The sequence below is a fragment of the Eptatretus burgeri genome, chromosome 5 (assembly GCF_056783735.1).
Source record: "Eptatretus burgeri isolate ZD-2024b chromosome 5, Ebu_testis_v1, whole genome shotgun sequence".
Taxonomy (NCBI): Eukaryota; Metazoa; Chordata; class Myxini; order Myxiniformes; family Myxinidae; genus Eptatretus; species Eptatretus burgeri.
In genome coordinates this window covers 96,809,417-96,824,489 of record NC_140965.1, presented here as the reverse complement: position 1 = coordinate 96,824,489, position 15,073 = coordinate 96,809,417, and the positions used below count along the sequence as shown (strand labels likewise).

General features: G+C 43.5%; 1 protein-coding gene across 20 annotated transcripts in view; it reads right to left on the bottom strand.

The window, feature by feature from the left end:
* Nucleotides 1–14,936, bottom strand: part of LOC147027013 (uncharacterized) — a 227,166-nt gene extending 212,230 nt beyond the window's left edge. For 19 of the 20 annotated variants that reach the window (XR_015058612.1, XR_015058616.1, XR_015058618.1 and 16 more), the window contains exons 1-3: nt 14,697–14,936; nt 14,519–14,593; nt 6,388–6,502 (exon numbers count right to left, since the gene is read on the bottom strand). Coding sequence is in view for 1 of the 20 variants with exons in the window: in XM_085883024.1 (XP_085739150.1) it covers nt 8,845–10,506 (1,662 nt within the window). In the remaining 19 variants the exon portion in view is untranslated. Of the gene's footprint in view, nt 1–6,387; nt 6,503–8,267; nt 10,513–14,518; nt 14,594–14,696 lie in introns of those variants that run through there. The other variant, XM_085883024.1, reaches the window with a different exon arrangement.
* Between the last annotated feature and the right edge of the window lie 137 nt (nt 14,937–15,073).

Here is a 15,073-nt window from a genome sequence, read left to right as displayed (position 1 = left end):
AATGCAAATTAATTATTTAAAAATCATACAATGTGATTTTCAGGATTTTTCTTTTAGATTCTGTCTTTCACAGTTGAAGTGTACCTATGATAAAAATTACAGACCTATACATGCTTTGTAAGTGGGAAAACCTGCAAAATCAGCAGTGTATCAAATACTTGTTCTACCCAATGTATATAAATATAAATATATTGTTACAGCTGTGGAAATTCGCAAACCACCATTCAGGGCCCATAGGTGAGATAACTCTAAGTACATGTGTAGTTAGCCCCAAACCCGTTGTATAGAGGGAAATTATGTGATTCATTCGGGCTGCGACACTTTGAGATAGCCGTTTTTCTGTTCTATCTTTATTTTGAACCAACCACGTCTCAACGGCAATCACACAACCACCACGCCAGCCATCGTCACCAACTGCAACCACGCTCCAACCCTCAGGCAACAACAACAATGCCAACAGCCACGACCTTTACCTTCACAACTCAATCTCACATCATCGCATCACCGCCATTCCCAAACGGCACCATAACCATCAAGCCACCACCGAAAACCCTCCACCACCTTCACCTCTCTCCTTATATGGCCATTCCCGCACCACCTGTGAACACTGAGCGTCGCGCTGTTTTGGGCCCGTTCAGCGATACGCACCGAGCCGCCAGCGCAAATAGCGGCCTTTCCGAGGAAATTTCGTATCACAAACACTACACGCCCACTTCCCCTCCATCCAATTAGCAAGCGCGGAGCGGCTTGGCCCCGCCTCCAGGCGCGTCTGTGTGAAATCGATATATGCAAATTCCAGGATCAGGGGAGGTTCACGCCCTCTTTTCCTCCGTCCAATTAGCGAGCGTGGCTCTGCCCCCGAGGTCATCCTGATCCGGATATTTGCATATTGTTCTCTCCTGCCGGCCTATAAAAAGGCGAGCGCAAGGCGAGGAAAGCGAGTCAGTTTTGGTTGGAGAATGGAAGAGAGCCGGGGCAGAGGCGAGGCGAGTCGGGTGGAGAGCGAGTCGAGTCATCGGTGTGGCAGAGAGTCGAGTCATCGGTGTGGCAGAGAGTCGAGTCGGGTGGCGAAGTGAGTGGAGTCGGGTGGCAAAGTCATCTGTGTGGCAAAGAGTTGTGTTCTGGAGTCGGCTGACAAGAGTTGCGGGAAGAGGCAAGGAGCTCGGGTCCGAAGCGAGAAGGACGGCGGTCGGCGACGAGGTCGAGGTGTGGGATCGCTCGTCGTGGGACCCAAGCCAGCCAGCCATTCTCCCTCCCCCAGGGCATCAACAATTCCCCCTTTCCCCCACGCTGAGATAGTGCAACAAGGGGGCCCCGTTCCCACCCCACTCCAAACGTCGTGCCAACGAAACCCGCCAAGGAGCACGGAGTCGGGGCACAGCCACATCTGCGGCTCGTCCGCCAACGCGTCACGAGGACGCGGGTAGGACCCCCCCCCCGGTCTCGCGGGCCTGGCCGCTCCTTCAGGTCATGCGCGCATATTGGCCTACAGGCCCGTCTGCCCCCTTGTCTATGAGGGTGGCTTCTTTCCTTTGCTTTTGAGTAAATGTGTGTTGGCGCCGTCTGTAAATTAGAACTGTGCAAGTGTTGCCGTGTATGCGCGTTGTAGGTAGTAACTCTGCATCGTCGTTGCTTTTGTTTTGATTGCTATATGTGCATTTTGACTGTTTGGCTGTATATGTGTGCTTTCCATGTGTCACGTAATAAATGTGCATTGTGTGAACTGTTTTCCCGTTTCGCTTCGTCTTTTCTTTATTGACCCTCCAGCCTGCTTCACGTAAAGGGTTCGTAGTGAGCTTAATACGCCCGGTAATTAATTGGAACCGTCGAGGCCGGCGATAACACCGCTCGGTTATCACTGGAACACGGAACGGACCGCTTAAGCGGTTCGTGTCCGGAGTCGACCTGCGGCGAGGTAAGATCGCCCGGTTTACCATCCGCGTGGGTACTTAGGTAGGTCGAGTTTGGCGAACAACCCTATCCTACGTGGGTGGCCGATTGGCACGATTGTGGTGAGGTCGAAAGGCCCACCCGTGACTGGCTCCGCGCGATAGTTCCCGGAGGGTCACGACTGAATTGTCCGTCCGGTGGGCGACGCGGTCGCGATTCGAGTGACGCGGCTGTTCGCACGCCGGCGGGTGCGAATTTGCAACAATATATATGTATATATATATATATATATATATATATATATATATATATATATATATATATATATATATATATATATATATATATATATATATATATATATATATATATATATATATATATATATATATATATATGTATATATATGTATGAAAAAGGTTTTGGAAATCCTGGGAGAGTCACATGCCTTTTTGCTCAAGTCTTCTGTCAAGCTCTTGATCCAGAATATCAAGGACTTCATAGACCAACTGTCAGGAGTACTCTCTTGAAGGAGAAGTTGTGTAGCTGTATGCCTTCGTTAATTCTCCTGGTGGAGCTTTCCAAGATTGTACTGGGCTACCTGGTAAGCTCCGATTCCTTTATGACATGATCATAGAACTTGTGGAACTCCTCCGCATTTCCTTACTGTTACAAGCAGGTGCATAACAAGGAGATGGCCTTCATTGTATATGTATATTTACCTTGAATATTTATTGACACCTGTTCTACCCAAGGGAAGATATGATATGTCAACTTCAAGCCCAATAATGTACTGAACCTCTCCATTAACGTGGCCTGACCACTTGCATGTCTGGCATATTCGTCGTTCGAACTCTCACCGATTTCCTCCAAACTATTTAACAACACACACTTCATAATTAGACAAAATGTCACTCGAAGATCTTGTTCTCACAGCCCATCGAGTCAGGCAAAGTGGTCTCAGCTTACGGGGATTCTCTTTGCCAACGTGAACCTGCATTTGTGTAAAGATGGTCAATCGCTTTTGGGGAAAACTTCATCAGTTTGATTATTTCAAGGATGAGATCTAGTAGATCTCAGATAGGCTTGCATTAGCGGGAAACATCTTGAAGGCACAATTGGTCCAGCACACCAAGCAAAGAATCAAAATGGCTGAGCTGGTGTCATGTTAAATTTCAGGAGCAACACCAGAAATTCTTCCCTGCATACTTGTTGCCTCATAATATTGTTACGGTTGTGGTGGTAGATGGAGGAATTTAATAGGAAAGTTAGGATTGAATATAGTTGTTTGGACTGTGGACGTGTAGGAGACATCTCAATGTAATTAAGTAGGGAGACTGTGAGCTTAAGTGTTACATGTCACCACACTGGGGGGGGGGGGGGGGATGTTAAATAGATTGGGATTAAGGCCAAGTTCCCCAGTGTATGATTGCACCCCTGACTTTTCCCTATGTTTTTTTGTATAACAAACCAGCAATGGACCATTACAACCGAGCTGCATGACCAGGTTTGAAGAAGCCCCACTTCCAAGGCTGACGGCAGGTAAAGTCATGCCCCGGAGGCTGATGATTGTTGAGCGTGATGTCAGAAACAAGGCAGGTGTGCCAAACAGGCGATAAGAACCGCCTTTCCCGGCTCGGCGAGGGCAAGCCACACCCTGGGAGAAAAACGGTGGTTGGTGATGTCAGACAGAGTTCAGATAAGGAAGGCACGAGTGCGGAGTAAGGGACGCACGCAGTCGAGAGAGAACATAGCTAGGAGATGGCCTGTAAGAACAGGGCTTTACGGTTGGCTTTCCATTGATGCATGAAGAAGACGGCATGATTCTTGTATTCGTGCTGAGGCGGTTTGGCTCGTGTGGTGGAGCGAGATGCTGGCCTTTGGCTCTCGGTTGGGTCATGAGAGACGGACAGCCTCGTGTATGTCACCGAAGGGGACGGCGCCATTCTGCAAAGAGCGTATCGGCAGGCGCAATAGACAAAGAAGCTGCACGACAGTCGGTGAGCCTTGGGGTTGAATACCACTCAGGAATTGCCTGAAGAATGTTCCCACTACAAGTGAGTGGCTTGGTGCCATTTTTGCGCGCGTTTACACGCATTGATCCTCGACATTGATCCAGTCCCTAGATTGCGGAATATCAGGAAATCTTTCAGGGCCTTTATGTCGATTTCACTGGTAATATCTGGCAACTCAACAAATCACAATGATTCCTCATATATGTTATATACCTGGTTGTTGTAGTCAACCCACATTACGCAAATGTTGGACTGTTCTTTTCAGGAAATATCAGTCATTTCATCCGAAATAATTGAGTACCTGTCTGCTTCCTTCACTTCAGCCAAGACTGAATGTGGAACAGCAAGATCCATCTTTGTTCTCAGCTTTTTAACAATCTCGGGTGACCGAGCAAGAAAACAGTCGATCAATCAGCAGCGACTCCCACACTCTTACCTGTGAAACTTCTCGTTTTTTACATTACTAAAGCAATGACAAGCAACTTTTTTTATGGGAAATGCATTGAACAAATCTTTCACAAGAAGGTATGAGAATAATAACACCAAATTGTAGAATGTCAAGATGTCGTTTCCATCGTTGCCCACATGTGCGTGTTGAGTGCCGCACTTTCAAAAACGCTGCAGAACATGTTTCGTTCAAAGCAAGATCATAGATGTGTCACAAGAAACCTAATTTCCAACATCGAAAATTTCGATTTATGTCTTTTGCAATAAATTCGAAAATATTTAAAGTCAGAGGGAGGTGTAAATTTTAAGAGTTCCACTTAGTGCTGCGTACAATATATATATATATATATATATATATATATATATATATATATATATATATATATATATATATATATATATATATATATATATATATATATGACGCAAATCTACTTCTGGTGTTGATCGACAGCACGATGACCAATGGTGTGGTGCTTGGAGCACCAGTCGGAGATTGACCCGAGAGGGACTCGAGACTGGAGCTGCTTGTCATCGCCAGGCTGAAAACATTTCTTATTGATGGTTACCTCCGCCAACGAACGTGGATGGAGGTTACGTACTCGCCCCTGTTTGTTTATCTGTCTATCTGTCTGTCTCAAAGCAGGATATCTCAAAAAGCTATAGATGGATTCGGACAAACCTTGGTGGGCAGGTTGTCTGTGTGACAATGACAAGTTGATTCAATTTTGGCGCAGGTCGAGATCCGGATGCGAGAATTTTTTAAAAGTGATTCTTCATAATTGAGAAATGGGGCCAAGAACGATATATAGCATGACATTTCAAAAAGTTGTGAATGGGTTATGACAACACAAGGTGGATGAGTTGGTTAGGTGACAAGAATAAGTCGGTTAGATTTTGGTTCAGGTCCGGATGCAGACTTGGTCCATCAGTGGGATACGGAACGTAAACTGCTCAGCCTGGGGAAGGTATGTGCTCGACCGAGTGCTGATCTAGTTGGTCATGTTTTTCCAGTCGGTGTCATTTTGATGGCGGTTCTATTACAGAAGACTCGGAAATTTGCTTGCCAATTTAAACCCAGTAGTCACATGTCTAACACAAGAACCACCACTCTGTCTTCTCATTATAAATGTTTCTCATTACTGTATATACTTTTGCTGCCATCATTTTGAATATTTATTCATCATGAACAGCATTACAAATGATCCATTCATCAACATTTCTTTCTAAGATACTGCATTTTCACATTCATAGGCCGTCTAAAAGTGGGGGATGGGGGGGGGCAACATCGTAGCACCACATTTTGAAAGGGTGGTACCACCGTCCCCCTCCTCCCCCACTTCCTACACAATAGGAAGAGTAAGTTTTACCCGCTCCATATGTAAATATCCCTTCGTATATTTGATGAACAAAAGCTGCCAATTATCTGTCCCAAACATTAAGTTATTTTTGGTGATAATTGTGAGATGCAATTTCTGTTCTGCATTTGAAATACTAGGACCATGTGATTGAATCATCATCATCATGTTTCCCTATGCAGATGGTTCGGCTGCCACTCTGACTCAGGAAGTCAGGGCAGGAACTTGCAATTTGTTCAGAGTGCCAGCGATAGCTTGCCTAATCTTCGCGAACGGCAAACGACACCATGGGATCTTTAACATCCACCAACTAATATGGGAAGACAGGACACTCAGTTTAAGGTATATCCTAAGACCGGCACAGAGATTGATGAATCACCATAACTGTGAAACACCAGGATGAGTTTACATCTAGGTCAAGATTCGAACCCAGGTTAGACAACTTAGAGGAGTGTGTGCATATCTCTCGGCCATCATGCCAGCCCTGTGATTTAATTGGTCCTTAAAAATTGTACTTTTGTTGCAAAACCAATGGCTTGACATCTGATAACAGCATAACTCCATGTTCATTCATGTGCTGGTTGCATTATTGCTGGGAGTGCGGGCTGTACCACCATTGAAATGCCACCTGTCGGTTCAAGCAGGACTTTAGCCAGGATACAGTGACAATCACTTACTATTGGCCAAGGACTCCATGGGATCTTCAGCGTCCATCAGCATTCCTCCTAGTAGATGGGAACCCAGCTGAATGTCCCATCCAAGGGATGACGTACTCACTGACACAACAACCACCTGCAAAACACCAGGGTAACACTTTATAGTCGGGGCAGGAAACAAACCCAGACGAGACGGTTCAAAGGAGCGTGCAGTTCCACTGAACTATCCGGCCAACCCATTGCTATCCCTCAAATATTATTATTTATTCACTGCTGCATGATCAATTTCTGGGTTCTCATTTATTTATTTAATTATTTCCTTTCAGTCACCAAAATTTCAGATTTAATTTGTTCAAAACTTTCCTTTCAGTCACCAAAACAAAACAAAAATTGAACTGGAAGAAAACAAACACCTTTAATCCCAATATGAATTTTCTGTTAGACCAACCCCACTAAATTTTGTAAATGCAAAGCAAGCAAGCTATATTTTAGGCCATGTTTCGAAGATAATATCACTATGTACGCATATGAAAGGGCGGCCAGTTTTTTCCCCATATCATCACTCAAGATGGAGTACTACAGCACTCCATTATATGAAGCAGATATAAACATAGATGAAAGTGAAGCAAGCCAACAAAATATCACTGTTTGTGAATTTTTTTGAATAAAAATCAAATTATATTTCAAACATAAATTCAAAAACCCTCCATGCACAAGCTGTGTTTTCCATTCATCACTGGACCAAGGCAATTTTTCAGATCCAGCACAAACAGCACAGTGATGGGTGTGAACTTAGAAAATACACTTCCACCTTTTCAAGGTTTGGAGAAGGTAACTACCACATACCTTTGCATACTTCCATTGGTGGAACATGTAACTATATTGCCCGTAGCAGACTTGAAACCCAAAGATGGCAAATTTTGGGGATGAACAATGTTGGGATGTCATACAAGTAAAACTGGATGAAGATTTGGCTTCCATCAGGCTGTTATCAGTAGAATGATCAGCAAATATAAACAATCCAATGATATTAAAGACAGCTCTCGATTTGGACGACTGATGCTGACCTCTGATAAAGAAGATGCAGTTCTGATAAGGCTCGTCAGACGTATTATTTTGGCACAAGGATAGTGTTGCATCATCAATGGAATCTCCTTTGGGTTTATCCATGAGAACTGTCTGAAACAGGGGTCTTCGTGCTGCAGATTACAAAGCAAGAATATCTATAAGACACCCTCTTCTCACCCCAAAACACAAAACAGGCCACTTGGCATGGTGGCGGGCACATCAACAATGAAATCTCATATCCTGGAGGAAGATCCATTGGTCTGATAAAAGTAGATTTCTCCTACACACCACTGATTGTAGAATTTGGGGGTGGCATCAACCTAACAATGCCTCTATACCCAAGAATGTTGTAGAGTCCATCCCCTTTGATGGCAGATCCATTGTGATATTTGGGCTGCTTGTTAACATTGTAAACCTGACCCTGTTACTGTACAGGAGAACCTAACAGGTGAAAAGTACAGTTCTTACAAGACCTGTATTTATGGACGACAATGCCGGACCCCCGCCGTTCTTGTGCAGTTGCAAACTTGTTGCAAAACAATGCCATCACAACATTGTTCAGGCCAGCAAGGTGACTTGATATAAAACCAAATGAGCACGTTTGGGACATCCTTGGGTGTAGAATTAAGAAAATGGACCCTCTTGTGCAGACTCCGGCACAGTTGGAGGCTGCTTTGCATCAGGAATGGCAAGAACTCACTTTATATTCTCTCTGGAAGCTTCTTCAAGGAGATGAGAATAGGGTTGCAGCAGTCATTCGTTCTAATGGTGCTTCCACACATTATTGACCTCTTCAGATATTTATTATGACATCATTGGATGCCATTATTCATGGATCTTGAGTACTACATCACAGAATGTGTTGCCAGGAGCCACATTATAAAGTCACGTTTTTATTGTTGTAAAATAATGTCATTACAGACGTCCTCATTTTGTGATTGAAAATAAAATCGACAAAACCTATGAATTTGTCTCATCATTTATTTAACAATCATACGTTACCAATAAATGTTTTTATTCTTCATAAACATTAAGGTTTCTGAATAATTTTATCAGTAATTGCCATCATCCAAGAAAATGGAGCCCATGCTCAACTCTATTTTTGATGTGTACAGCATATATTACTTCAATAACTTTATTGAAGAACCTTATAATAAGGCTATTAATAACACTGAACAACAAAAATTTTTTACTGGAGATGTGTAAAGTGATTTAGACTAATTTGGGTACGCTGATTTCAAAAATCATAACCGTTTTGCTGTATCACATCAGGATTTTCAGTAACAGAAATATTTCCATTGCCTAGAAGTCAGGATTTCAATGAAATTTACAAAAATTCATTTATTCATTTATTTCATCATGAATGCTTCAAAATTATAGAAATTACAGAAAAACTCCACTAGAATGTAATTAAAAATGCTTTAGGAATTTGGCTTTGCGTTTGTGCTGCTCTGTGTCAGTTTCACGATGCAGGAACCAGCAGAAATCGCCCATCATGTTCGGGTTGTGCCGCCCTTGGTAACGCGTCTCCATGAGTGAAATCTCTTGGTGGAATCGCTCGCCGTGCTCGTCCGAGACTGCTCCCAAGTTGTCAGGGAAGAAGTTCAGGTGCTGGTGTAGGAAATGGATTTTCAGGGACATCCTGGAGCCAAGTTTCCTGAAGGACTCCAGCAGCTGCTGCACTATTTCTTCATAGTTGTCCGCGCGCTCGTTCCCCAAGAAGTTGTCCGTCACAGCTTTGAAGCTCCTCCACGCTGCCAGCTCTTTGGGGTTTAGAGTTGTCGGAAAAGTTTCGTCCTTCATAATCTGTCGGATTTGCGGTCCAACAAAGACACCAGCTTTGATCTTGGCCTCCGACAAGGTGTTGCCAAACTTTTCCTTGAGGTATAAAAACCCACGCCCATTCAGATCCATTGCACGTACAAAACTTTTCATCAAGCCGAGCTTTATGTGGAGTGGTGGAAGGAAAACCTTGGCTGGGTCGACAAGGGCGACATGCTTCACGTTGTGTCGACCAGGTACATGCTCTTTTCGCTCTTCCCAATCTTTCTTCGTCCAGTGATTCTTGTCATCTCTGCTATCCCAGAGACAAAGGAAGCACATGTATTTCATGAAGCCTGACTGCAGCCCTAACAACAGCGCCACCACTTTCAAGTCTCCGCAGATGTGCCAGTTGAAGTCATTGTACTTGATGGAATCAAGCAGCTGCCGCATAGTCTCATAGGTCTCTGTCATGCCGAACGCGTGAGCCAGTGGGACTGATGGTTTCTCGTTGCCATTGTGGAGCAAAACAGCCTTCAAGCTGTTCTTCCCCGAGTCGATGAAGAGGCGCCAGTCTGCAGGATCGTGATCACACCCAAGTTCTTTCAACAGACCGTTGATGTCACTGCAGAATATCATCGTGTCTTCCATCTCAAAGAACTCAGCCATGTCTCTGTGACGTGCTCTGAACAAGGATATCTTGGTGTTAGGTTCAAGTAGATTCCACTGCTGCAGCCTTGATCCAAGCAGCTCTGCCTTCGCCTTTGACAGCGAGAGATCTCTTACAAGATCATTTAAGTCTCCCTGGTTCAGAAGGTGTGATTCTTGAGTCTCGGGTTCAAAAGGTTCATCATCACCATCCTCTTCACCACTGCTTACAGCTATGTTCTGATCAGCTGGAGGTGTTGGAACGGGGTTTTCGTCATCATGAGGCACAGGTTTACGAGCAGAGACGCAGTCAGCGTACTTGATGTGACCTTTATTCTTCTTGTTGAAGCCGGCGATGCTTGTGCAGCAGAAATAACAATCATCATGATGATTCTGCGGCTCACGCCATATCATGGGCACCGCAAATGGCATGCTCGCGCGCTTGCCCACCAACCACTGAGTCAAGGTTGTGTGACAGCTTGTGCAGCAGATGTGTGGTGCCCAGCTCTGTTCTTGGTCCCCAACCTTACACCCGAAGTAGTGAAAGTAGGCGGCCTTCATTTTCACTGCTGTAGATATACTTCGCTGTTGATCTTTTTTGGTATACCGACCACAGACATAACAGAAGTTGTCAGGATGATTGGTACAGGAACGCCTACTCATCTTTATCTGAAAGAAAGAAATATAACACAAGTTAACAACAATTGTACGAAATAGACATGTTAAAGACATATGTAAATTTCATTGAAATCCTGGGAATGGGAATATTTCTGTTCCTGAAAATCCTGATGTGATACAGCAAAACGGTTATGATTTTTGAAATCAGCGTACCCAAATTAGTCTTAATCACTTTACACATCTCCAGTAAAAAAAAATTTTTGAAATTTGTTGTTCAGTGTAATCTATACATGAAAGTAGCTGCATTTCTCCATATGTTTCTCTCTTTCCACCCAATGGTTGGATAGCTGACCTGACCATCCACAATTGAACCACAAAAAATCAAATCATATGTCCACCATTTATAAGGCCTGAAGCCTTAGGCTTCATGCTACTGGTGTACATTTGAGGACGGAACAACACGTCGACTATCATGAAAGAAAAGTACGTTTTGATTACAACTCATGCAGAAGAAATGAAGCAATGCATGTTTTGTTTGAGGGTGATCAAGGCAGCGGTCCACCAAGAAAACTTTCATACCTATGCAAAACACTGGTGAAAAAATGGAAGGTTGTTGTACGTCATTTTGGTTTTCTTCTGAGTTTTCATGGTTGAATAGTGTGCAGATACAGGATTTATAAACAAACTGTATATTACATGGACAAACATGGACATACAATTCACATGTTATATGAAGTAAATAAACATATGTGGCAAATTGGAGGCAACGAAAAGTGGGTTGGTAGTAATCAAAAGCACTTTTTATTATTATTAATTTTTTTGTTAACCAAACCTAGTGAAAATGCTATTCGAGAGATTATCAGTGACACAAAATGCACAACACTGAGATAGCTGTCTATTGATGAGTCATCATAAGGAAGATCCAAGTAAGACAGCATCAAACTTGGTGATTGTGGTGACACGATATTAAATATGTCATGATTGATGTAAGAATGCCCTTATGCTTTTATGAGCGGGAGGAGGAAAGGGGAGGGTAGAGAGTTGGGGTGGGGGGGGGGGGTGGGAAACAAGGATGGGACAGAGTTGGGAGAAGGAGGTTGAGACTTTTGGGGGAAAGGAGGTCAGAGGTTGAGGACTTCCGGTTGGGGGGGAGTAGGTTGAGGAGTGGGGGTGGGGGGGAGTTGATAGCTTGAAGTGGGGAGGGGATTGAAGTCTTTGGGTTGGAATGAGGAGGTTGATGACTTGGGGTTTGTGAGGGGGCAGAGGGGGGGGAGTTGAGGACTTTAATTCACATTTTACATTGTGTGGATGTTCGGTGGGTCCCTGCTAGTTTGCAAAACACAGGCCTGCAATTGAAAGTGCACCAATGGCATACTAGTCTTTGTTAGGGCTGGTGTCTGATGTTGGTCTGCACCAGCAGACAAGTTAAACAATGGTTTTATCAACTGAAATCTGATAACAGTATGGTAACCTCTATGGACAGCGAGGTACAGCTAGCATTTCAAGTGTTGTCCCTTCAACAAAGCAAAAGAGGACACTCAAAAAGTCAACCGCAACTCCTTTCCCATGGTAGTTCACATACCCTTATCGTCTTTCAGTTTATAAAATTAACCATCATTGAAAGTCAACTGATCACTTTTCATTGTAATGATTTATATTTAGAAAGGGCACTTCAGCTCAGTATGGATTGCTTTTGGAATCTTTTCCTATTACTCTGCAGCAGCTGAGAGGTGCCAAGAATGGAAGTGGCTTGAGGAGTGTGCCATGAAGCCAAATTTAAAATGGCATTCCCCTAAAACATGTGCCTGATGTTGAGGCCAAAATGTCCGAAAGGTCACAGTTCTGGCATTGATGAGCAAAAATGAATAAACATCGAAAGAATGAAGGAAAACCAAAAACAGGGTTTATTCGGTGGAACCTCTTGAAAGATGGAATCACGTAATCAATGACCATTTTCAATTTTTCTTCAGATTTCCTGACAGGTATGCAATTTTAATTTACTATCTTGCTGGGGTTGGTAAACTGTCCCAAGTAAAGTGAAGTCATTCAGTCATTTAGCAAAGTGGAACAAAGGTTTTTCAGAGAAGCAGAAATGATATTTATGGAGATCACACTTCAAAGAGGACACAAGCAGGGAGAACACAAGCTTCTAAGAGGATGCCAGCCAGAGGAACACCAGCTTCCAAGAGGATGCTCGTTTGGTGTTCTCAATTTAGGACATAGAATAATGCTGTGATTCCCATATCCCAACTACAAGTCTCATATTCTGTGTCAATTTGTTCATTGTCCCCTAATTTCCTTGTGATTCATTTCAAAGTACAATGATATCTCTTAATATCTTCGTTCTGTCTGAAAAAAAGTTTTTCCTCTGAACTTTGTTTCATGGTTATAATGTGAAACTCTTTATGAAATGAAATGTGATTGTTACAAATGGCAGGTTTAACAAGAGCATAACAAACTCTTTGGAAGATATTTATGAATGGCAGATTTTTCCCAGCGCTGCGTGGGAAGAGAAACATGAATAAGTAACACTTTGTGGCCAATCACAAAGATTGATTAATTGATTGGTTGATTGGAGCTCTGTTTCAATTTCCTTTCCATGTGCGTCCATCCCTGAATACGTCTGAAGAAGACATCTGAATACAAACGGCTTTGCATTTTGAATGCGGACGGGCTTTCCATTTTGATCTTCCTCTTAGTGTGTTGCATATAATTCGCAATTCAGCACCTAAAAAGGCTGTGATGAATATCCCATTAATAATGTCCCCCTCCTCGCTCCTTACATCACCTCATTTTAGTTTTTCCAAAAGCAAAAATGGACAGGCTTTGCTGGGACATGACGGGTGGGCGCTTTCTCGGTTTACATAAACTCAAACCGGCATCACCTCAACTCATTGTTTTAAATCATTCACCACCCCCCTCTCCCACCCTGCCGACTCTCCTGCCCCCTTCTCAGGCCAAGGAGCTCTTCTGCCCCACCCTGGGCAAGAGAAACTATATGCTGCCTTGGTATGCAATAGTGGGGATTACTTCACTGATGCAATGGCATTTGAACAGTCATCGTGAATATTGACTGAGGACTTGCCATTGGAGAGGGGGGCTTGGGGGGAGGGGGAAGGGAAGGAGGACAAATTTACCCTTGCGAAGAGTACTTTAACCTCAGCATTGCGAAGGTGAAAATGGAAATTGTAATTCTCTCTGCCACCACCACCAGGTGGTGCTACACGGTACACATTTACATCGAAGATTTACACAGTCCTGGCCCTCCAAACCCCTACGTGAGGCCGCGGTCACATAGCCTATGTTACCCCCCACACAAAGTTTTATTTGTACCGCGAGTTTGAAGTTTGTAACTTTAAAGATTTGGCCGTGCATAGAACACATACAAACAAAGAGAGAGGGAGAGAGATTTTTGCCTTTTTTGGTATAGATATATCGACATGTTAGACCTGTAATCGATATGTTACAAAGCTGATTAAGAAACAGATTAGAGTAAGGAAAGGTGAGACGTCATCTCCAACCCCTCCTCCCCCTCAATATTCTGTACATATCTTCATCGGTTATTTTGTTCAATATAATGAACATTTTTCGTTTGAAATTCCCTACATAATAGACCATAGACCAGAGACCGCCAGCCAGATTTCCCTGTGTTTTAGTTGAGTTATTATTTCGGAGTCAATTTTCTAAATTTCATCAAGTTGGAAGGATCGCTGAGCATGAACACACTCCACCCATAGGTTCTACGATGGGGAATGACCCAAATGTTATTTTGGTGCTTTGCAGGTAGTTTCGTCTCACAAAGTACACACTTCTTTCAGCAAGAATGTTAATCCGTCTGCGCTAGTGTCCTGTATGTTATCCATAGTCTTTGGATGTCAAAGACTACCTTTTCAATAAATCTAAAGGGTATTTATATTGTTTTAATGCAACTGTTCTTGGGCCTTAAAGACAATTTTTTATGTTCATTGATTGGCCGTTGTGTGTCGATCAAATAACAAATTCCATTCCATTTGAGAGCTGCACGGTCATGTTCGACCACAGACTTACTGATACATACCCTAATGTCCGAACTTGTTCCTTGCTACTTCAATCCTCTGTTGTTCATCTCTTCCACGAATCTCAGCATCTCCATCTTTAGAAAAATCACAACCATGCAAGCTTTGTGTTTCGGTTCAAAAATTGTGGATGAAACAACTCACCTGCATGCGTGTGTATGCATGTCAAGGAATACCTACGTTTCTTGGTATGACACAACTCACACCTAGAAATGTTGCCATAGTTTCATGCAGGCAGATGCGGTGAGTTTGGAATGTTCGAGACGAGAGCGGTGGAACAAAACAAAGGAATGCCGTCAAACATTTAATGACGGGAATTCAACGTCTCTATTGTGCGAAGGGAGAGAGTAGAGTGGTCGAGAGAGACTTTGAGATGCGCATGCATGAAAGAGTGTGCTGGAGGGTTATGGGCTTTGCCACCAAGGTAGAGAGATCACAAGACACCAATTAAAGCTTTCAACCCTCCTCCCCTCTCCACCACAATCCTGGCACCTCTTGCGAACGAGTTGAAGTTCATCCCGGCGATCTCTAAACTGACTCGAGGCGTCGAAATCCGA